The sequence below is a fragment of the Prionailurus viverrinus genome, chromosome B3, assembly GCF_022837055.1.
Source record: "Prionailurus viverrinus isolate Anna chromosome B3, UM_Priviv_1.0, whole genome shotgun sequence".
Lineage (NCBI taxonomy): Eukaryota > Metazoa > Chordata > Mammalia > Carnivora > Felidae > Prionailurus > Prionailurus viverrinus.
This window is the reverse complement of record NC_062566.1, coordinates 101129604-101150258: the sequence shown is the minus strand read 5'-3', so window position 1 is coordinate 101150258 and position 20655 is coordinate 101129604. Positions and strand designations below refer to the sequence as shown.

The following is a 20655-nucleotide window of genomic DNA, read 5'->3' as shown; positions in this document are numbered from 1 at the left end:
AGGTGGATGGAAACTAATGTATGACATAATCACATTTTGTTTTATGTAAAATTATACATGGTTAATGTATGGGTATAAAGAAAAAGTAATTAAAAAGACACAAGCTAAACTTTGATAAAAGACCTAAATGTAAAAACTCAGATGGTATATAATCAAACATCTCTTCCAAAGCATTCAAAGTGCATAATAGTTTTCAACTCCTGTAACACCCTATCATTTAACATATATTCACTGGCTATGTCCTAGGTGTTACACACTCTGCTAGACAACAGGAATGGGACAGTGAACCCTCAAGTGAGATTACAGATAAGTGTGACAAAAGCAACTTTAGGCAGGCTACAGAGAGCACATACGACAGGTATCTAACCCAGTGATAAAGGGTCACCATGACAGCCATCATAACAATGCTGAATTTGCTCAACACCACGATGGTGTCACTTCTACAAAGTATGCTCATGGAGTATGAGTGTTTCGTCTGTATAAAGTAACTTAACCCCTTGTAACTATCATGTCACTCACATCAAATTTATCATAAGTTGGGGCACCTGGGTGGCTCAGTCGGCTGAGCGTCCGACTTCGGCTCAGGTCATGATGGCGCAGTCTGTGAGTTCGAGCCCCGTGTCAGGCTCTGTGCTGACAGCTCAGAGCCTGGAGCCTGCTTTGGATTCTGTGCCTCCCTCTCTCTCTGCCCCTCCCCCGCTCATGCCCTGTCTCTCTCTCTCTCTCTCTCTCTCTCTCTCTCTCTCTCTCTCTGTCAAAAATAAACATTAAAAAAATTTATCATAACTTGAAATCCCTAATTTTACTCTACTAGAATCTTACTGCTAAGCAAAGGCAACCTCAGACTTAGAAACTTCAACTTTCAGAGAAGACTAAGTCAACCCAAAATTGCCAGTGCCCAGCAGCAGCTTTGGGTTTGTCATGTCTAATAGGTTTTTCCATTTGTAGGGAATGGATGCCTAAAGGCATCTGAAATTAATTCTAATGCTTAAAACCCCACTCATCCTTATGTCCTCATAATTCTATCCTTTCTCCATATTCCTTTCTCTTAGTGAATGGAAATTCCCAGCTACCCAACCATTCTAGCCAAAAACCTGGAAATGTCTTAGATCCTTTCTTTTGCACTTCTCATATTCAAACTAAATCTTGTCCATTCCCCTCCTTAACTGTCTCTCAAATCTCCCTTTTTACATTTCCTCACTGTTAAGTAGTGTTTCACCAGCTTTACTGCAACAGCTGTCCAGTCAGCCTCCTTGCCTCCAGTCTTAATACTCTCCTCTATTCATCACACTGCACCTGAGATGATCTTGCTAAATAAAAGGCAAAGATGATCATATCAGTCATTTACTTATAATCCTTATGGATCTGTGAATATCAAAAAACATTCAGAAGTGATAGAAATTCAAAACTAAATTTTCCATGGGAATAAATATAAAGTAAGATTGGCATTTTGTGCACAAATGGATCCATATCATTTTAGAGTGAATCCAAAAACTACTTCATGTATTATCTAAGATTTTTTAGGATCTACTTTCTGCTCACTACTCCAATCTCACTGTTTCCTAAACTCTAGCTCATTAATAAAGTACTTATATTTCCTTAAGTCTTGCTATTTTTTTATTTTTTATTTTTATTTTTATTTTTTCCTCTTGTCTCATTGCATATTCTGCCTGGAAGTTCCCTCCTCATTTACTACATGGCAAACATCTATTCATCTTTGAGAATCCATTTCTTTTTTTTCAACTTTTTAAATTTATTTTTGGGACAGAGAGAGACAGAGCATGAACGGGGGAGGGGCAGAGAGAGAGGGAGACACAGAATCGGAAACAGGCTCCAGGCTCTGAGCCATCAGCCCAGAGCGCGACGCGGGGCTCGAACTCACGGACCGCGAGATCGTGACCTGGCTGAAGTCGGACGCTCAACCGACTGTGCCACCCAGGCGCCCCGAGAATCCATTTCAAGTAAGCCTCCTCTGATGTTTGAAGTCTTTTTGTGATTGCCCTCTCCAGGTACAAGTAACCTATATCCCATCCTACATGAACTTCTTCAAGGTAACTATGATAATTTATTGCATGTTTGTGCCCTCTCATCTATTACTTCTACCAGAGGAAAAAAAATCATTATCGACAGGGCCTTACTAGGTTTTATATTCCTAGCTTCTAGAATGTGCATAGAGCATAGCAAGCACTCAAAAACTATTTTCTGAATAAGTAAATGAGCAAACTGAAATATGCTTATTATACTCCACCATTAAGATTTGATTTCACGTCAGGTCTTGTGGGAAACTGTCTCTGAGGCCTCTCCTGTGGGTAGAGTCCTCCCCTGCCCTCCACAGCTGTTTGTGTTGTTGTACTAACCACACAGCATTACTGTATAACCTTTCTTGTATTTCTTGTACACTATTTCTTGTATTTCTCTTACACTAGTTTGTAAACTTCCTTGAGAGCAGATATCCATCATTTCTGTATCTCAAGTGTCTAACACTGTACCAAGTGTCTACCATTGTACATAATATAGTACCAGATACATAGTAGGTATTCAATACAAGCTTTCTGAGTAAATGAGAGCTACGATTAGTAGTGTATCTCAGAGTCCTCACAAGTTGTTTAAAAATATCAGTTTACATTTTAGGGGTTGTTTTTTTTTAAATTTTTTTAACGTTTATTTCTGAGAGACAGAGAGAGACACAGCATGAACAGGGTAAGGGCAGAGAGAACGGGAGACACAGAATCCAAAGCAGGCTCCAGGCCCTGAGCTGTCAGCACAGAGCCCTTCGTGGGAATCGAACCCACAAACCGTGAGATCATGACCCGAGCTGAAGTTGGATGCTTAACTGACTGAGCCACCCAGGTGCCCCTAGGCGCTTTAAGACACTTCGTCAAAGCTAATTTTGCATCTTTTGTTACTCAACCCAAACTGAGAACCTCAGGATTAGGAAGAGTGGTAGGGGGATAGAGGTTGCAAATAGGACAATTTCTGAAAAAGGTGCAGAGGTAGGGAGAGCAAAGTAAGAACAGATGAGCCTCTGTAGGTAAAGTTATTTAAAAAATCAGTATAGGGCACCTGGGTGGCTCATTAGGTTAAGCATTCAACTTCGGCTCTGGTCATGATCTCATGGCTCATGGGTTTGAGCCTCACATCAGGCTCTGTGCTGACAGCTCAGAGCCTGGAGCCTGCTTTGGATTCTGTGTCTCCCTCTCTTTCTGCCCCTTCCCCACTCACATTCTGTCTCTCTCTCTCCTTCAAAAATAATTAAACACTAAAAAAAAAAAAAAAAAAATATATATATATATATATATATATATATATATATATATATATATATATAAAAGGCATGAGATTAGCCGCCAACAGAAATAATGACACATGGTATTCATTCTTCTCTAGTAACCATTATGTAGCAAAATACTTGAAACAAGAGGAACAAGTTAGTTCTCAACGGGGCATAGTCCTTTTAGGCAACTGTGGATAGTTTGTTTCTATGAAGTACATGTAAGAAGGTATATTTACATACTCCAAGAATTATTAAAGAAAACAACACTTACGAATTAGTCACTGTGGTGACTACTTTATATGTGTTGTCATTTTCTACCCCTAATAACCTTAAGGGGTGGATACTATTTGTGGTAACCAGCCTCCAAGATGGCCCCTGAATCCTGTCTCCTGGTATTCATAAGTTTCTGTCCTCCCCTACTATATTATTCCAGGATTGGTCTGTGTTATTGATAGGATGTGGTAGAAACGATGGCATGTCACTTCTGAGATTAGGTTATAAAAGACACTGTGGGTTACATTTTGATTGCTTACTTTCTCTCAGATCATCTGCTTTGGGAGAAGCCAGCTGCAATGTCATAGGCAGCTCTATACAAAGGTTCATGTAGTGAGGAAATGAGGTCTCTTGCCAGCAGCCATGTGAATGAGCCTGAAAAAAAGATACTCCAACCCTTGTGGAAGCCTCAGCCCCAGAAAACAGCTTGACTGCAACCTCACAGGAGATCCTGAGAATTACCCAGCTAAGACACTCCCAGATTCATGACTTTCAGAAATACGTGAGATAATAAATGCTTGCTGTCTTCTGCTGCTAAGTTTGGGGGCGATTTGTTATATAGCAATAGATAACTAATATACCAATATTATCCTCACTTGATAGATGAAGAAACTCGGGCTTGGAGATATTAAGTTACTTGTCCCAAAATACACAAAGTTGGAATTCAAACTGATATCTGAAACTCCAAAAGCCCAAATTCTTAGCCACACTCTGCCATATTGCCTCATTTATATGCTCAATCTTAATGTTAAGCCACATTACTTACTATTTTTTCCTATTAAGCAAATATCTACAGTGTACCTACTATTATAAATATACTTTACTGTACATAATATGCTAGGTGTTACCAGATGTATTAGGAGGGACATATCCAATAGGATATATCCTCATGTATTTTATTCTATAATAATTTAACAAGTACCTAGTTGTTCTCAAGTACCTAACAGCTCTCAAGAGATCTGTGAGAGCCACCTAGTGTCAATTCTGTTTAACTGCAATCTGCACAGTTAGCTGGATACAAATATAGCAAGCAAAGGGGGAAAGAAAAATAGAGGCAAACTCTTTTTCAGAAAAAGAAACAGACTCCTACTTATAGAGAACAAAGTGATGGTTACCAGAGGGGAGGTGGGTGGGTAATAGGTGAAACAGGTGATGGTGATTAAGGAGTGTACTTGTGATGAGCACTAGGTGTTGTATGGAAGTATTGAATCTCTATATTGTACACCTGAAACTAATATTACATTGTATGTTAAGTAACTGGAATTTAAATTAAAACTTTAAAAAGTCACATTTTATGCCATTAAAAAAATTTTTACTGTTTATTTTCGAGAGAGAGAGACAGAGAGCATGAGTAGGAGAGGGCTGAGAGAAAGGGAGACACAGAATCTGAAGCAGGCTACAGGCTCTGAGCTGTCAGCACAGAGCCTGACGTGGAGCTTGAACTCATGAACCATGAGATCATGACCTGAGACAAAGTCAGATGCTTAACCAAGTAAGTCACCCAGATGCTCCTATGCCACTTTAGATCCTACTAATTTAAGAGAATGTAAAACATTTAATGCTCTCACTATATGCACAAAATGAGAAATAACTCCAATCTTACTTCACATTTATTCTCCTGGAAAACTTAGTCTTGAATATCTCTCAATTCTGAATGACAAAAGGTGTTCACTCAATATAAAATGGAGGTTTTAAATACCCTACAACAATGTTTTTCTGACTTCATGCATTTCCTTTTCTGATTTACAGAGAAATATGCATACCTCTAGAAGTCCTTTTCACTTAAGAGAATGCAGCAGTGGGCATGGAAGAACCAGTAAATGAGAATATATTGGATCTTCATTAATCTGATGATTGCATATTTGCAAATTCATCTACCCAATAAAATTTATTTGTAACCCCAAAATCAATAGTCACAGTGCTTTTGTGGTCACTCACAGATATGTGTAGACCAGTAAAAAACTTTTGCATCACCCAATATACACTTCACCTGCTGAGGTTGAACACGGTGATGCTCTGCTTTATTTCAGCTCTTATACTGTAAACAAGTTGGTTTTTTTTTTTTTTTTTTTTTGGTTTTTTATTTTTGCTGTCTGTGTATGCTCTGTTCAGATTTTTGTGCATTTTTTTTGTTGGTGATTTGTGGTTTTAAGTGGCCCCCAGTCATACTGCTAAAGAGCTATCTGATACCCTAAGTGCACAAAAGCTGTGATGGGCATTAGAAAATGCATGGATTGGATAAGCTTTGTTCAGGCATGAGCTACAGTGTTGTGGACCCTGAGCTCAATGTTAATGCATCAACAATATATATTATAATAAGTTCATTTAAACAGAAACACAAAAACACAGATGTGGTCATTTGACAAAGATGTTATGATCAGAGGCTTGCAGGAACCTAGCCCTGTATTCTCCCCTAGGAGCAATGGGTCAGTATTTACTAATTCAGTGTTGCTGGTGAACACATAACTAATCACTGAATATGCTAGTGTTCGGTATGCTCTGTTCTATTTTTATTTCCAAAATATTATAGCAGAAAGTTTAGCTAATGAGGTTCTAAAATAGTCATGAGTGCACTGAGCAATGTGTCAGAAATTCATGCAACGTAGAGTGAATTTCTACAGTATCATCTAATTTAACCTGTCCTAAACAAGGCATGTTCTGTCATCACAGTTTTGATGTTCTAATTATATTTGTCTAATATGTAGTATAATAAATATGACTATTAAAATTTTTTAAGTGAATGCATACTACCAAAATTACCTCATGCACCACCCTCAAATACTAACACTGACACCTGAATCACATTTGGGAAAATATTGGTATATATTCCACAAAAAGTCATTACTAAATTTTTTTAATAATGGCACTTTTCATAATTTTTAATAAAAAAAATTTGCCCGCACTTAAAATAATTATTTTCTTAATTCAGATTAAGATCGCTACTGTAATTATAATACAAAACAACATAACATTCAGCATGAGAACAATACAAAAAAAGTGTGATGGGATTCAAGTGAATATTCTAATAAATGATACATCAAGAAGCAGTATTTTGATGTATACCTGTAACTGTGTCAAACTGCTGAGATAATGGGTTAGGAGCACATTTTTGATCCAATGACTCTGCATTAGTGGCAGGTGGCTGCACAGGGACGGAATGTCCCAGTAGGATGTTCTCTGCTGCTGCTGTCAGCCTGGGCCTTTGTCCTTCACTAAGTTCACCTGCACTGTATTCCAAGTCCTGTAAAAGGTAGAAACAATGGTTTCAAACCCCGTGTTAAAATCAAGTCAAGGGGCACCTGGGTGACTCAATCAGCTGAGGGTCCCACTCTTGATTTCGGCTCAGGTCACAATCTCATGGTTTGTGGGATCGAGCTCTCCATTGGTGTCTGCACTGATAGTGCAGAGCCCCCTTGGGATTCTACCTCTCTCTGCCCCTCCCCTGTTTGCGTGTGTGCATGCACGCTCTCTCTCAAAAAAAAAAAAAAAAAAACTTAAAAAAATTAATAAAATCAAGTCAAAACAACAAATCTTTGCCAAGTACAATGATCCATGCCACTTGACTGCTTGCAAGGTATTTTAGAAAGTGCTTATTATGCCACATACACACTATGGAAAAACAGGTGTAAAAATTCCTTTATTCAGGCATTTGGCAATAGGCTTTGTTGCCAAAATCTTGTTTTTTTGAAGTTAAATAACCATTACCTGCTTTTCAAACTCCAAATTAGGTAGCAAAACACGTAAGAAAAAAATTATTATTTATACTAAGTATTGGCACACATTACACATTGTTCATAGAGCTTAAAATTAAAAATGATAGAAAATGTACCTCTCATTCTTCATGAATGAAAATTGTCTGAACTTGTCAGGGTAAAATCTATAGTTAAACAAGTATGATGATGAGAATATACCTTAAATGATAGAAACATTACCCCTATCCAAACAATTGTATTTTTTATAAGTACACAAGTTGAAGAAGACTACTTTAACCATATGTAATAAAGTTTTTTTCCCTGGGAAAGTATACAAGTACAAACACATCTCTTTATCAAATATATGAAGTAAATTTAAATACTTAAAAGAATTGGGGCGCCTGAGTGTCTCAGTTGTTTAAGTGTATGACTTTGGCTCAAGTCTTGATCTCGTGGTTTGTGGGTTCAAGACCTGCGTCAGGCGTTGTGCTGACAGCTCAGAGCCTGGAGCCTGCTTCAGATTCTGTGTCTGTGTCTCCCTCTCTCTCTCTCTTTTTCTCTCTCCCTCCTTCTCTGCCCCTCCCCCACTTGTGCTCTGTCTCTCTCTCTCTCAAATATAAATAAACATTTTAAAAAACTAGAAAGAATTAATAAGACTTCTATTTTCTTTCTGGATTAAAAATGATGTATCTAATCACTACCACATTTTGTAACTCAGAAATATTCTAACTATGAGTTTGCTCATCAAGAACTGAATAAAAATTCCAAAGTCTGAAAGCTCTCATGTTTGTCATTTAAATGGGATTTAATTTCAACCAAGTGTTTTTACTAGAATATATTAAGAAATCACTGCCGAAACATCTTTGATGGCTCTATTGACTGTAAAAACAAAATCTAACTTCTTAGCTCAACATTCAAGATTTTCTACAATTTTCCCCAATTCTGGTATACCTCTACCTCCTCTAGGTCCCTAATCTGACTTTTCTTGAGCAACATCAATTACCTCAACAACCTTTAAATAGAAAAGGAGTATTCTGCAATATAAAACATTTAGAGACTCTTGGGCAAAGTATAGAATGATGGAAGATATACTTCCCCTAGAAATTAATTAGAAATATTTCACAGTGCCTATTTTACTCTGCCACTACCATATAAAATATTGTGCAATAAACAGTACCTTTTCTATTGTGAATCAATTTTCTAGGGTGCTTGTAATTGCTGAGCTATTTAACACCTTATAGTCTATGACCCGACTGAAGCCTTAGTTTGCCCACTCACAAAGTGCTCTCATACTCCTAAGTACCATTGATCTTGGCAACAACCCAGGCTGCAGATACTTGTACCCAGAGTAACATCAGGGAGCACAAAGGCCCAGCTAGGGTGAAAGGTTGCAGGCAAAATCTGGCCAGGATTCATTCCTTCACCCTCTTCCCCTCCAAACACCAGGACTGGATTATAAAACCTCCATATTCCTTAGCTTATGACCTCCTTACCCAAAATCTCTTAATAGCCTCTACAGTAGTGCCCAAGCCTTTCCACAGCCTAAAAGGTTCTTCATGATCATCTGGTTCAACCACGTTCTCCAGACTTATCTCTTTATCTAAAGTGCTATCACACTGAGATATTCAACACTTTCTAAATATTTTCATTAGTTACCAACTTTGATTAATCATTAATCCCTCTTCTCCCCACATGACTATAACCTTACTAAAGGTAGGGGTCCTATCTCCTTCACATATTTACTGTATGTGTCTGGCATCTAGTAAATATTCGGTAAATGGGTGAAGAAAGAGAGAAAGAATGAATGATCCTCACAAATCATTTAAAAGGGCTTCAGCTTTTTTCAACTAGAGAACAAGAGGGTTAGAACGGATAGTCTGAATTCCTTTCAACTGTAAAATTGTAGCGCTCTGACTTCAGGTCAAAGTTACAAAAGCTTTTTTTTTTCTGTATTAGGATCAAACCAAGAGGAAAAAAAAAAATCACTAAGGTTAATAAGTACCTCTGAAGGGTAGACTGCTTGCTGCGAAACTAATGACTCCTGGGTCATTTTGGCAAGAAGAGAAAGAACTCCATCTGTAGGAGTCTTTTTATGGGGCATCCTAATCACTTGTCCTTCGCTGGGAGGATCATCTTCCTGAATGAAATATAAAGACAATGAATAAGGCAAAGAAACTCTATCAAGCAATTGTATTTTTCTTGATTTATGATTAATAAAACGTAGCAGTAGTTATCATGAAAATGGCCTATTAGCACATTATGGAAAGAAGGCAGACTCTATTTTCATTTAGTTCTCATTTCCATTTGACTATACTAACAACTCTCTAGTTAGCCTCAAACAGAAACACCACCATAAAGTCATTTGATTACAATTAAACTGGAGATTTATTATAATAAGCATGAAAATTGGACCCCCTGTCCCAAGGGACTGAGTTTAAATGATTCGCAGATGTTTTATATAGGACCATCAAGTTTCTGGCTCACAGTTTCCTGCTTCCTATTTATGCAGCACCTGAAGCAACACCACAGTGTGGTAATGGGGGCGAAGCACCATCTTAACACTACAACCTGGACCGCAGGCGAAAATAAAAACCTGCAGAAATATGCTAAGGCGCCTATAGACCTTCGAGTGTCCCTTCCAAAAGGGCTGATCTCTGGTACTTGGCTAGGGAGCAGGTACTGAAGCCCTCCCTGGAGTACCCAGACTAGGCTTCCTGGTGCTTCAAATATGACCCATCCCAAAGATGAAGGGCAGTGTGGGCCTCAGAGTCAGAGAAACTGGATTCCTCTGTAAATACAACTATTTAAAAGAGTTTTACTTCCATCAATAGTATTTTTTACTTATTTTACTATTAATGAAACAAAGTTTATTAACTCAAGATTGCCATAAGTCTTTATCCCCCAGCTGTATATAAATAAATGTCTCTTGGTGACATGACTTCAAGTTATTCTTGGTTTTTCAAGATGGTACTTCTGCATTTGACTTCATTATGAATTTGTAGACATTTATTTTAGGCTTAGCAAAAATATCAAATTAGAGTTCAGTTTCAAATGTAGAAAAAGAAAAGGTGTTTTCATTTAGCCCTGGTTTGGTTTAACCATTTACTTTAAACAAACTTAAACATGCTCTGGCACCATGATAAAGTTCTAAGAATGGATAAAAATGCCATAATGACATAGTAAGTAAGCCAAATATCAGTTTAATGCTTCTCTGAAAATAAAGACATCTCATTTATGCCTTCCCCACATATTATTTCATAAAAGTGATTTCCACTCTCTTCATAATGGACTTAATTACTTACAATAAATAATTACTGTTAGAGAAGTAACTGTTCCATTAAAATCTTACAAAAACTCTCCTTAATGTGTTATTTTACCCCCTGTACAGGGTAAATTGTTTTTAACAAATTTTATCACTTGGGTACATTAATTTCCAGATTAAGCATCTTTATATTGTAGAGATATTAAGTATTAAGTATCTTTAATAGTAGGAAGATGCTACCAAGCCCACAAAGCTGTCTGTAGGACTTGAGCAATGCCCCACCACACACACCTAGCCCCTTGTAACTTCAGCTTTAGGATTTAGAAAGCCTCTTATTAGAACTTAAAATTTACAATTATCATCTTAAAATGAAAAGGTCTCATTATATTATTTATATAATATATAATAATAAATATATAATTATAAATACATAATAAACATTAAATATTGTTTATATAATAAATAATTTATATTATAAATATAAATAATAAATTGTATAATAAATATATTTTATTTAATATTTTAAATATTTTAAATAATAATTATAAATATTTAATATTTATTTGATATATTTGTTTATATACTTATGTTATATATTATATGTATTATATATTTATAAATATACAATTGCACATATATATAATTATATATAGTATTTTATAGTATTATATATAATAATATATATAATGTTTACAATACAAGAATAAATATTAAATATTTATTTGTTTATATTTATTTATTATATAAATAACAGAGAGCTGTGGATCTGTCACTAAATAGCTATGTGACATGGACAAGTCATTTAACCTCAACTTCATCTGTGAAGTGAGTAGTCGCATATAACAAAGGATGCACATGAGAACACTGGGAACTTTTTCAAAATATATAGGTCTAGGCTTCTAACTGCCCACAAACATGCACACCGTACAACCCACATGACCTACCAAATCCACATATCAGAGGATGGTACCAGCAGGCATACTTGTTAAAAAGTTCCCCTGGTGATTTAATACACATTCTACCTTACATCACTTCAAGTGGTTGCTTTAAAGGAACTTCTAGCATTATGATTATAAAGGGATAGAAGGACTTTTCAAAAAATATACCAATCTCTTTGTTTTCATTATGGTCATGTATAATGACACAAATGGAAAGACAACAATGCCACCAGACTTTACTTCCAGATTTACCCAACCCCTTGAAACTACTAAAAAGTAGATGAAGTATATGAAAAATTGCATTTCAAGACATGGGACATCAGGTGGCAAAAGACAGTGATTCCTGAGAGATGGAAAACAAATCAGGAGAAACGTGCGGCTGCTCCAGATTACTGTCTGTGAAAGTTTCCAGCCTGCCTCACAAGCGGGAGAACCCTGGCAGAGCTCAGTGGCTCCTGAGCTGAGAAGACAGGACTGAAACTCCAAGGAAGCCGAGACAGCAGGGGGTTCATAAGACAGGCTACCAGAAAAGTGAAAGCTGCATAGGGAGAGAACTCTGGAGATCTGCAGAGGGTGCCCTTGGAGCAGTAAATACTGATCAGCACATGCATGCAGGGTAACCACATGAGGCTGGATGAACAAACACATGAGAAACGATTGGCTCTAATAGTGCCCAGGGCGTGTACACAGGCTGGAATAACAGCCGTTCCCACCAGGCGGGCTGGGAAACTACATTTAAGGCACTGGTTGGAGTGCATAGAAGGGTCTTGCCTCCAAAGTGGGGAGTGAGTACTGCTCTGGTCTTGCCCAATGAATCTTCAAAACAAGACTCAAAAGGGTAAAAACTGTCTTTAGGTAACTTAACTATATGTTTGAGCAAAGTCCAAAGCTCTTTGCAAATTCCTGTAAAATGTAATTCCTATAAAACATGGATGCGAAAAAGTCAACACAAAATTTTAGCAGGTCAGGGGCACCTGGGTGGCTCAGTTGGTTAACCGTCTGACTTCAGCTCAGGTCATGATCTCACTGTTGGTGGGTTTGAGCCCCGAGTTGGGCTCTGTGCTGACAGCTGAGAGCCTGGAGGCTGCTTCCTGTTCTTTATCTCCCTCTCGCTCTCTGCCCCTCCCCCACTCACACTCTGTCTCTCTGTCTTTTGAAAATAAATAAATGTTAAAAAAAAAAAATTAGCAGATCAAATTAAACAGCTTTTCTTAAAAAGTTTACCATACACCTACCACATTATCCATCCATTCCACTCCTAGGTATTTGCCCAAGAGAAATGAAAGCATATGTCCATACAAAACTTATACACAGATGTTTATAGTTGCTTTATTTGTGATAGTCAAAACTGGAATAAATCCAAATGTCCAGTGACAGGTAAATGGAAAAGTTGTGGTACAACCATCCAACATATTACTACTCAGCAATAAAAAGGAATGAACAATAGTTCACCCCAATAGGGGTGACTGGGTGGTTCAATCAGCTAAGCATCCGACTCATGATTTTGGCTCAGGTCACGATCTCACAGTGGTGAGACTGAGCCCTGTGCCGGGTTCTGTGCTGAGCATGGAGCCTGCTTAAGATTCCCTCTCCCTCTTCCCTCTCTCACCTCACACTCTTTCTCAAAAAAGAAAAGAAAAAAGAAAAAAAAAAGGGAATGAACTATGATACACACTATAATACAGATGAATCTCAAAATAATGATACTGAGTTAAAGCAATCAGGAAAAAAAGATATCCATTTCTGTTGTTTTGGAAAATGCAAACTAATCTACAGTTACAGAAAGCAGACCAACAGTTGTGGTAGATGTGGTGGATGAGAGGACTCATAGGAGATGAGGAGGAGGGATTACAAAAGGGCATGAGGCCACTTTGGGGAATGATGGATGAGGATATAGTCATTATCTTGATTGCAGTAATGGCTTTACAGATGTATACGTATGTCCAAAATCATCAAACTTTTTTTATTTTTATTTATTTATTTTTTTCAACGTTTATTTATTTTTGGGACAGAGAGAGACAGAGTATGAACGGGGGAGGGGCAGAGAGAGAAGGAGACACAGAATCGGAAACAGGCTCCAGGCTCTGAGCCATCAGCCCAGAGCCCCACGCGGGGCTTGAACTCACAGACCGCGAGATCGTGACCTGGCTGAAGTCGGACGCTTAACCGACTGCGCCACCCAGGTGCCCCCAAAATCATCAAACTTTTTAAAAAAAAAAGGGCAACAATATCAGCAATGCTTAGCAAAGGTTATAGATAAACATAGATGAGAGTTGAGTACAACTACCTGTCCTTGCTTAGATTGCTGAAAATATATATAAAAAGGAAAGATTTCTATTCCATCATAGTATTTCAAAAGAAAGTTCCTATTATCATTTCTGTATGATATTTATGTATGTGATAATTGATATTACATATAATATGAATTGATATTACACATATTGTAATAATTATATTTTTCAATGCCTATTTTTTATTCCATAGTGCTATGTAATAACTAGGAAGTGATGGTACCACCCACTGTGTCCTATTTCAGTTTCTTTTTCTTATGCCAATGAATTGAATTATTTTTAGCGCAAAGAATTATAATCCTGGTTAGGGGAAAATAACAAATATATTATAAGAAAGCTGGTTTAAACAGATAATATCCTGTTTGAAATATTGTAAAGGCAATATATCCATATGACAATTTGTACTGAGCTAGATTTTCATCATATAATTACATTACCTGTGTATTTTTGAACTACTGGAGCCACGGAGATTAATAGTTTTCTTTTCATTCTCACAATTATGATAATTAAATGTGCAAATATGATAATGAAATGTACAAGAAATCTTAAATTCCTTCGTAGATATTCTGTTAAATTTTATACTTATAACTCAAATATTTGAGAAAAACCCTAATCAATGGCAACAAGTGTATCAAAATACTCTTTGTGTCAGAATTCAATGGGGGGGGGGCGGCGATAATTTCTTACCATTTCAAGGGCATCATGCAGAGTACTGGATAAGCTATCGTTTAGGTTTGTCAGACACAGTCGTCCATCTCCTAAAACTAGGAATTACAACATAAAAATTCAGAAAACAGAAGAAACATAAATTCAGTAAATAATCTGACCATAAAGCCATTACATTTAAACTTATACAATAAAAATACTGCTCTTAAATAATAATTCACAAGCTACTCAATCTCACCAGTTTTTTTTTTAAGTATATTTTATAACAAAGATGAGAGTTTTGTTTTACCTACCAACTGGTCATAACTTGAGACACTTGAAATTGAGAGGCACTCCTAAATACTACTGATGTAATTAAAATGGATTAAAATTAAAAACTGATTAACCTTTCAGGGCCCCTGGGTGGCTCAGTCGGTTAAGTGCACAACTCTTAATTTTGGCTCAGTTCATGATCTCATAGTTCGTGGGTTCAAGCCTCGCATCAGGCTCTGTGCTGGCAGCATAGAGCCTGCTTGGTATTTTTTCTCTCTTCGTCTCTCTCTCTCTCTCTCTCTGTCCCTTCACTGCTCACTCTATCACCATCTCAAAATAAATAAACATTAAAAACAAACAAAAAACTGAGTAACCTTTCTAAAGAGCAAGTTGGCAATGTACCAGTATTTTTTTTTTAAATGTATCAGTATTTTAAAGGTGCATACTCTGCTTTAGCAATTCCACTTCTAGGTTTGTATTCTTTTTTTATTATTATTTATTTAAAAGTTTTTATTTTAATATTTGATTGATGCAGGGCTCAATCCCATGAACCGTGAAATCATGACCCGAGCTGAAATCAAGAGTCAGATGCTTGGGGCACCTGGATGGCTAAGTCAGTTAAGCATCTGACTCTTGGTTTCAGCTCAGGTCATGAGCTTCTGGTTTGTGAGTTCGAGGCCCACATCAGGCTCCATGTTGACAGTGTGGAGCCTGCTTGGGATTCTCTCTCTCTCTCTCTCTCTCTCTCTCTCTCTCCCTGCTCCTCCCCTGCTCATGCTCTCTGTTTCTCTCTCTCAAAATAAACTTAAAAAAAAAAAAAAAAAAGAGTTGGATGCTTAACCAACTGAGGCAGCCAGGCACCTCTAGGCATGTATTCTTTTTAAAAAAATTTATTTACTTATTTATTTTTTAACATTTATTTATTATTGAAAAACAGAGAGACACAGAGAGTGAGCAGGGGAGGGGTAGAGAGAGGGGGAGACACAGAATCTGAAGTAGGCTCCAGGCTCTGAGCTGTCAGCACAGAACCCGACATGGGGCTCCAACTCACAAACTGCGAGATCATGACCTGAGCCAAAGTCAGTTGCTCAACCAACTGAGCCACCCAGGTGCCCCTAAAAAAAATTTTTTTTAAATGTTTATTTATTTCTGAGAGAGAAAGGGAGACAGCACACAAGCGGGGGGAGGTGAAGAGAGATTGGGAGGCACAGAATCCAAAGCAGGCTCCAGGCTCTGAGCTGTCAGCACAGAGCCCAACACGGGGCTTGAACTCAGGAACCATGAGATCATGACCTGAGCCGGTCCATCACTTAACCAACTGAGCCACCTAACGTGTCCCTCTAGGCATGTATTCTATGGAAATTATCAAATAGGTGTACAAAGTGTACTAAGTGTACATACATATGTGTATGTGTGTAAGAAGGGTCATCAGAGAGTTCTGTATAATATGGAAACATTGAAAACAATCTACATGCTGACCACCATGGCATTGTTTTAACAGACTACACACAACTAAAAAACTGAGGTACAGCTATATGTGTTGATATAGAAAGATGTCCATGATATATTATGTTAAAAAAAATGCAGTTTAAAAACAATTTATATAGTATGATTCTATTTTTAAAGCTAAAAATACACATACACATGTATTTAGGTATCTACATATGCAATAGAAAAGAAAAAGACTGGAAGGGTATATTTCAAACTATTAAGAGTGGTATTATTTCTGGAAGGTGAGATTTATGACCAAGATTTTACTTTCTGAAGTTAAGGCACAGAAGAGTTAACTTGCAGAGTCTATATTCTTTCTATTATACCATGTTTAATCTTGAAAATTAAGAAAAAAGACTTGACACAGAAAACTATTACTTGGGAATTATCATAATCTAACCAGTGAAATCAATTGATACAAGTTAACTTACTCTTGGGAGCCATTTTTTGACCACAGTTAAGTAAAATCTCTCCTTCAGAGAGGGGTCTATCTAAAGTCTCAGTTTCAGTGACAGTAATACTCAAGCTGCTCTCAGTTGTTGATGAATCAGAAGCTGGCATCTGTATGAGGGAAGGGACATTGGTGGCAGCAGAAAGTGGCATAAAAGGAACTGGAGGTTCTGGAGGTGCAGGCTGAGCAGGGAAATCCACACTCTCAGGTTCTTCATCCTTGGCCACAGACATTACACTAAGAAGAAAAAGACATATTGTGAACTTATTAGGTCACTGAAAGCCTATATTAATTTTTATATAAAAAACAGATTCAAAGAGCTCCTTTAGCAAAGTATTTCTATAATCTGCACTACTGTAATTACCAAGATTTATTTTTCCAAAATTGTTTTCATGCTTTAATCATAGGCCATCTTGAAAGTTGTACCATCTCTACAACAAGTTTACAAGGTGATATAAAAGTTAACTGGTCATTGTAAATGAAGATTCATTCACTCTGGGGAGAAATCATTTTCTATTTTACTAACAATATTATAACAATATATACCTTTAATCTGTTTCATAAAAAGATCTTTTAAAATGATAATTGAAGGTATAAATAAATTTGGTGAATTTTTTAAAAACTTGAAGTTTATGAAACTTCTTTCTACTAAAGTATAAAGTAGCTTATGGTTTATAAAACTTCATTTATCATTTCTGATGTTTTTAATGGGTCACATATGTCAACTTAAGATGAAATGCAGTTACTGAAAGTAAATATGTTATCATTTACATAGCTTTTGGGTGAAGTTCTTCTTGAAGAGAGTTAGGATTCTCTTCTTCCAGGGGCAGGTCTCCATCACTCCATGGCTTAGGACGCCCTGAGCCTGAGATCTTCAATTTCTCAATGGAAATCTCTGACAAAGTTGGGGTAAGAGCTGCTGCAGGAGGAGGTGTAGCAGCAGGAGTAACTGCTGGAGTATTAACAAGTGTCATGGCAGACATATCATTTCCTAAAGATATTTTGTTTAAAGAGAAAGGAAAAGATAAAAGTCAATAAACACTCCATAGGAAGGCAAGATACGTTGTTTCAGGAATCTCTTAATATTTTGGCATACAAATAATGGTGATAATAATTAATAATAATAATAATAATGGCTAATAATGGGGAAATTCCCAGGTTTATTTAGTAAAGGATAAGAAAACAATCTTGAAAAGATATCACTTTTAATACTACCATGAACTTAAAAGCAGTATAAGTGTGCATTAGATCACATACTCTTTTTTTTAATAGTTTTTTGGTTTGTTTGTTTTTTTAAGTAATTTCTTTGCCCAACATGGGGCTCAAACTCACGACCTTGAGATCAAGAGTTGCATGCTCTACTGACTGAGCCAGCCAGGTACCACTAGGAAATTAAGAAACCAATTTCCTTGTCTCTTTACAAGAAAAAATGATTTACTAAAACCTAGTAAACAGTAGGTATGTACATATTAATCCACAAAACATAAAATAAACCATGAAATCTTATTTAGTAGTTATTAGATTAAAACTAAGTTATAGAAATAAGGTTTCTACCTTTTTCAGCAAATATTTCTTTCACAGGAATAGCTAAATCATGATCTGAATCATAGGGAGAAGAATCTGGAGTTTTTACCAACACACTCTCCTTAGGAGGTGATGAAGGTGAACGAGGAGGAGTTGGTTGTGGGGTAGGCACTGGGGTACACACTCTTGCCTAAAATAAAACAAGACAAATGGTGCTTATAATCACCCATATAAAGGTAATGTAAAACAATGAAATAAGCTCATTGAGAGATTTAACAGAATTTAAATGGAGGGGAAGAAATGGAGCCCTAACTTCCCTGGCTCTTGAACTTCCTCTAGCTGCTAAGTTTCAAGACTAGCCTGCAGAAAGCCTCAGGCCATTAAAATAGCTCTGACTCTGAAGTAGGCCTCAAAGAAATCAGAAGCTCGCTCTTCTAATATTGATAGGAAGACACAGCTGAATATACAGCTGAAGATCAAATGCAAACACAAGCTGGGTAGGCCATGTAACAGAAAGGAAGCATTTTAACTGACAAGATATCAAGAGAAGCTTTTTAGCACAAAAGATCACAGCCTGTAAAAAGCAATGGAAGGATAAAAAAAAAGTAGGGGGGTTGAAATGAAGACAATATGGAGATAGAAATACTGGGGAAGAAAAAAGTAAACACTTTAAAATTGATTTGTTAAATGTGTAATCATTCAAATGGGTCAGAATTCAAAAAGGTACACAAGAAAGATAATGAGTATTAAATCTCCTTTCCTATGCATGTCCCGTCCACCTAGTTCCCTTCCCCTGAGTCATCAAACATAATCTTGACTTAAATCATGTCTACAGATTATCGACAGAACAATTTCCTAAAAGTGGGACTGCTGTTTAAAGGGTTAACTGCATTTTTTATTTGAATACATATTGCCAAATTTCCCTCTACAGGGTTATGTTATTGTACACTAATCACAAGAAGATATGAGAATTCCCATTTCCTCAAAGTTTTCTACACAATGGCATTATCAAACTTTTAGAGTTTTACCAATCTAATCAGTAAAAATGAGGTTTCAGTGATTTTTTTCTTATTACCAATGATATTGACCACCTTTTTATATGTATATGGGCCATTTGTATTTCTTTTCTGTGTGTGAACTATCTAGACATGTCTCTTACCTATTTTTTAATACACTGTCTTTTTCTCCTCGTTCTAAAACATCCTTATATAGGAGGGTAATTAGCCTTTATTCTGTACTCTGAGTTGAAAATTGATATACAATTTAGAAACCATGAAGTGTATTAAAAATTCTACAGCACTGCTTAATAATTAGCATATTCTCAACTCTTATTTTTAAATGAAAGAAATACAGTTTTTTTTTTCTTCTTGTCTGCATAAAACTACAGCAACAAATGCACTGTTTTCAAATATAATGCCACTTGACCATCATCATGAGAGGATCTGAAGGTATTCTACTAGTATTAGTAATGGATAATGATGATAAACAGTTATTGAGTACCAAATTCTAGACACAAGATTAAGCTATTTTCATTCATCATCTCACTATATCTTCCACAAAATCTTGGCTAAAAAGATAATAGTATGATAAAGATACAAGTCTCTCCAAATAAAACCAATCAAAACTGGATCAATTCCCATAAAAATACCAACAAAATCTTTTAAAAGCTAAATTTTAATGTATATTTGGAAGATCAAAAGGCCAAGAAAAGCCATGACAATTCTGAAGATAATGAACAATATGGCAGTGGTGGAAGGGAGCCTGCCCTCCTAGATAGTAAAAAGATTTCTGATAAAGTCTTGGTCATTTGAACTCTATGCATTTTCTCTATTATACTTGAGACTAAAGTAACAGAGCTGAGGGTTCAAATTCAGATCTTCCCAGTGCCAAAGTCCATGCTCTTAACAACTGTATATACTGCCTATTTATACTGATTTTTCTACATTTTCTCATTCAATCACCCTCATGAGAGTATATGCAGCATACGGGCAGAAAGCAAACCAGTGTAATTAGTACAGAGAAAACCATAACCCCAACAACATCTGCACTGCTTGCATTACCAATGAACTAAGAAAGCGCAAACCCAAAGTATGTACCTAATCTCGTGCATAATCACATCACATCAATTACATTATACCATCTCCATAAAATTCAAATATGTAACTTTATGCTGTTTTTTTCAAGTTTATTTTAAGAGAGAGAGAGCATGTGCATGTGTGTATGCAGGGGAGAGGCAGAGAAAGAGGGAAAGAAAGAGAATCTCAAGCAGGCTTTGCACTGTCAGTACAGAGCCCGACTCAAGGCTTGAACTCCCAAACCACAGATCGTGACCTGAGCCGAAATCAAGAGTCAGACACTTAATTGACTGAGCCACCCAGGCGCCCCTGTAACTTCATGTTTATACCTCAAATGACTTAGTTTAAATGTTTCACCTATATAAAATGATGCCCTCATGATCTATGAAATCAGAAGTGACTACAAAGTTTTAAACAGCTGATAGTAGTATAGAGTCCATATATATATAACATGTATAATTCCATG

The 20655-nt window shown here is 36.6% G+C and overlaps 1 protein-coding gene across 7 annotated transcripts in view; it reads right to left on the bottom strand.

Annotated features, from left to right (window-relative positions):
• The window catches only part of KIAA0586 (KIAA0586 ortholog), a 112793-nt gene that overhangs the window by 39860 nt on the left and 52278 nt on the right, over window positions 1–20655 (bottom strand). For all 7 annotated transcript variants that reach the window (XM_047863307.1, XM_047863304.1, XM_047863305.1 and 4 more), the window contains 6 exons: window positions 18145–18304; window positions 17362–17581; window positions 16571–16827; window positions 14418–14494; window positions 9242–9376; window positions 6611–6788 (listed from right to left, as the gene is read on the bottom strand). In XM_047863307.1, the coding sequence (XP_047719263.1) occupies window positions 6611–6788; window positions 9242–9376; window positions 14418–14494; window positions 16571–16827; window positions 17362–17581; window positions 18145–18304 (1027 nt within the window). The remainder of the gene's footprint in view (window positions 1–6610; window positions 6789–9241; window positions 9377–14417; window positions 14495–16570; window positions 16828–17361; window positions 17582–18144; window positions 18305–20655) is intronic.